Source organism: Myotis brandtii, unplaced genomic scaffold, assembly GCF_000412655.1.
Source record: "Myotis brandtii unplaced genomic scaffold, ASM41265v1 scaffold57, whole genome shotgun sequence".
NCBI lineage: Eukaryota > Metazoa > Chordata > Mammalia > Chiroptera > Vespertilionidae > Myotis > Myotis brandtii.
Window position 1 is genome coordinate 1,115,248 of NW_005370133.1, and position 4,470 is coordinate 1,119,717.

General features: G+C 35.3%; 1 protein-coding gene across 3 annotated transcripts in view; it reads right to left on the reverse strand.

Moving 5' to 3' along the window:
* Window positions 1-4,470, reverse strand: part of TMEM59 (transmembrane protein 59) — a 26,959-nt gene that overhangs the window by 12,460 nt on the left and 10,029 nt on the right. For all 3 annotated transcript variants that reach the window (XM_014549778.1, XM_014549776.1, XM_014549777.1), the window contains 3 exons: window positions 4,296-4,448; window positions 2,271-2,352; window positions 1,350-1,431 (listed from right to left, as the gene is read on the reverse strand). In XM_014549778.1, coding sequence (XP_014405264.1) covers window positions 1,350-1,431; window positions 2,271-2,352; window positions 4,296-4,445 — 314 coding nt within the window. In that variant the 5' untranslated portion in view covers window positions 4,446-4,448. The remainder of the gene's footprint in view (window positions 1-1,349; window positions 1,432-2,270; window positions 2,353-4,295; window positions 4,449-4,470) is intronic.

Below are 4,470 nucleotides of genomic sequence, written 5' to 3' on the forward strand. Positions count from 1 at the left end.
GAGCTATGGGGGGAAAAAAGAGGAACAACTGTAATAATCTGAACAATAAAGATTTAATTAAAAAAAAAATTTAGATTCCAATATGACCCTACTCTCATCTGATAAAACCTATCAAGAAACTATTTCTATAACAAGAAATTACAGGAAGCATGCAGTTTGGACTACTGCAGTGTTACACTTGAGACAGAACATAGCGTGAGACTGTGAGGGCAACCACTTCTATACTGTTCTACTCAGGGGCTTGGCGTGTTATTTGACACATAGTAAATAGTTACCAATAAGTGTTAAGACCCACTTTCTTTCTCCTCTTCTTTTATTGGTGGGAGAAATTTGGGGGGAGGGCTCATATCATAACTCCTTGCAGGAGTGCAAGCACACATAATTTGATAAAACCCTCTTTATCCTCAGAAGGCTTGATATTCCTTCCTAGAACATAACATACCCATTCCCCCAACTGCCCACTTTTCCTTGCCTTGGCATAGAGTTGATATTCCTCCTTAGCATAGAACATGAAGCCTTCATTAATCTATAGCCTTATCTACCCTTCCCAGCTTTATATGTGGCCTTGCAGCTAAAAACAAAAATCTGATCCCCAAAACATTAACATATACTTAAGAAGCACATTTCTTAACATAAATCAGGGAATCCTAACAAGAAAGTTTTTATACTGTGAAAAAAACTACTTGCTTGGGTTTAAACTAGTATGATATCACCTTTCATTTATTGTTAAATCCTTAGAATATGTTTATTGATATTAGAGAAAGGAAGGGTGGGAGGGAGGGGGAGAGAGAAAGAGAGAGAGAAACATTGTTCAGTTGCCTCCTGCATGTGCCCCGACTGGGAATCAAACCCATGAACCTCTGGTGCATGGGACAATGCTCCAACCAACTGAGTCACACTGGCCAGGGCTGCATATTACTTTTTTCTTTTCTTAAATTTTGTTTTATTGCTTAAAGTATTACAAAGAGTATTACATATGTCTCCTTTTTTTTTTTTATCCCCTTTGACCTTCCCCCAGCCTCCCCTAACCCCCAGTGTCTTGTGTCCATTGGTTATGCTTATATGCATGCATACAAGTCCTTCGGTTGATCTCTTACCCCCCGCTACCCCCCCCAACCCTCCCCAGACTTCCTGCTGTAGTTTGATAGTCTGTTCAATGCTGTTCTGCATATTACTTTTTAAGAAATTAGAATATCCAAAAGTAGACATTTGGTAGGGAGAAGGTAAATTTTTTTTTTTTTTTTACTTTTGAGCAACTAATAAAATTTTAAAATAATAAAAAGGACTATATCTTTCTGATATAAGCCAGACTGTATTTCCTATACCCATTAATAAAGAGGAATACATACAGAGAGAGGCATCTTAAAAAGCCATCACTTTCTCCATCTTCAAGGAAGTTCCTGTGTGCTTGTGAACTTCTCATTTGTAGATCTGGTGAAATAACAAGACACATGTTTGATATCCTATACTCAAAAGATAGTCCCAAATGACTACTTCTAGATCTATACATTAAATAATGAATGAAAGTTCCTATGGCACATCAAAAACTAAATAGATATTCTACTACATTAAGGATTTCCTATTTTATTTCCAAATTCTCATTGACATTGAAGCTTTCAATTTAATTACATGTGGGCTTAAATAATGGAATCTGGTTTATTCTAATGTAAAGTTAAAGATGGCCTTATGTACTGTCATTATCCACCCAGCAAAATCATTAGAAAGTTAATTAAATCAGTATCTAAAGTAAGGTAGAAGATAGTACATTTTAAAAGGTAAACTCAGCTTTAGCTTGATCGTTTTATATCCCCATGAGTTAAAATTCACTTCTAGTATGGAAATCAAAATAGAATAGGAGCTCATACTTTTAGGGTAGTTTCACTATTTGGTTAGTTTATTGGGATGTATCAGAATATTTCATTAGTTTATACTCACAACATCCTTCAAAGCAAACTAAATGGTTTTAAAATACTGGTTCTCAAAGTGTGGTCCCCAGACCAGCAGCATCAATAAAATCTGGCAACTTGTTAGAAATGCAAATTCTCAGGTCCTTTCCCAGATCTAGAAAATTGGAAACTTTGGAGGTGGGACTCAGAAATCTGTTTTAACAAGCTATCTAGATCCTAATGCACATTAAAGTTTGAGAACCACTGTTTTAGAAATTATTTGTTCATATTCTATTAGTGTAAAAACAATCATGCAACCAATTCTACACAACCAGATTTGATTGCTAATGTTTTTTATCCCAAGCTGCGTAAAAGAAAACTTACAGGACATTTTGCTTAGCGATGATTCTTTCAAATTTGTAGGCTCCTGTTCCAACTGTGATGCATACTGGATTTCTGGCTTAGACTAAAATGATAATGAAAGCAATTAAGTCATTTGTACTCTTTAAGCCTTTCTCAGTAGCAAGTTCTGTAACACATCATCTCTATAAACATTCAAATTGAGAAAGAGTAACAAAGTATGGCATAAAAAATAAAGCATATTAACCACAATATACTTTAATTACACTTCCTAAACATCAGATCCAGTGCCTTGCAAACAGACACAGACTTTTGGCATCATCAAATATTGTTTAACTTCCTGACAGCATAAAAAAGAATAAAAAAAAAGGACAAATTATAGCATACTGCATTAAATATCATACTCTGCAAAAATGACTTCTAATTCTAGTTGATCAGGAATAATTTAGCAGACTGCCAACGTATTTGACTAAACACTTATTATCTCTATCTTTTCTCAACTGAAACATTCCATTCTTTCCTAAGTGTAATTCATAAATTATAGCTAAATACTCCATACTCTACATATAGCACTGACCCTCTGGAGTGGGGGCTTCTTCATCCTAGTTACACTCAAGTTGACACAAAGAGAGAAACAGCTAATCTCACATCTAATCAGGAATGAATGAGGTCTTCACTCTAGGAGTCAATTTATGCTTTACCTTAAGTAGCTTTAAGACACAAAACTTGCCCTAACCGGTTTGGCTCGGTGGATAGAGCATCAGCCTGCGGACTGAAGGGTCACAGGTTCGATTCCAGTCAAGGGCATGTACCTTGGTTGCGGGCACATCCCCAGTGAGGGCTGTGCAAGAGGCAGCTGGTTGATGTTTCTCTCTCATCAATGTTTCTAACTCTCTATCCCTTTCCCTTCCTCTCTGTAAAAAATCAATAAAAAAAATATTTTTTTTAAATAAAGACTAGAGGCCCAGTGCAGGAATTCGAAATCACATACTAGCTTTACAGTAAGCCACTCACTTAGTAATAACAATTAAAGGTTCACTTTAATTAATACCTGAGAGAAAGACAGTACTATAACATAATTTGTGGGCTGGTAAATTTAAGAAATTTGCCCTGGCCAGGTGGCTCAGTTGGTAGAGCATCGTCCTGTACACCAAAAGGTTGCGGGTTTGATCCCCAGTTGGGGCACATACCGGAGGCTACTGATCGATGTTTCTCTCTCACATTGATGTTTCTCTCTCTCTCTCTTAAAAAAAAAAAAAAAAAAAAAACCAAAACAAACATATCCTCAGGTAAGGATTAAATAAATAAAAAAATTAAGGAATTTAACTATAGAATTAAAAAGAAGACAATGTTGTAGGGTGGTATATGAGCCTATGAGTTAAAGTGACCTGAGTCTAAAGCCTATTTTTGTTACTGACAGGGTGACCTTAAACAAGTTAGACTCAGTTTCCGCATCAATAAAATAGGGATAATACAACCTCATGAAGTTGTTTGAAGATAAAATACATAAGTCCCTAGTACATAAGAACTTAAAAAAAGACTACTATTATTATCACATCACATGGTAAATAACGAAGTAGGAGAAAAGTTACTACTCTAGGAGGCAATATGCTTCTTCAGTAAGTTCTCTTGTAAGAGTTATGAGGAAAAGCACTAAAAACAACTAAAAATTACATCATATTGCTTTTCTCCAATATAAATATAGGATATAAATACATACCACTATTTATATTCTAAGTATTTTAATTGTTCCTATTTCCCATATCTAGAGGTTTCATTTTATCAATTTAACCACTATATAAAATTTAGAAGATTCAGAGTTCTTGTTAGATAAAGATTGAGGGCTTCAGATAGGCTTCCAATAGGCAGAGGGGAGGGTAAGTCACATTGTGTCATGATGCCCAATGTTTTCATTAGGCCAAATAATTATTATTTGGTGATAAATATTTTTAAGTGGCATGGCTCTATGCCAAGACATTCATTTGAGACATATACATTTACTGTTGCTGGTATTCACTAGTAGATGAATATATGAAGAACAGTTGTCACCTGGAATATAACTAATTTTCCATCATCAGCTTGAAGATAAAAAGTCCATGAAGAGGTTATGAAGCTCTGTGCAGAGTCCATCATGCCGCTCCAGAATGACCGTACCAGAGTTAGAGGGAAGAGTAGATGCATTTTTGGCATCAGAGACATGAGCTTTAAAAAAAAAAAAAAAAAA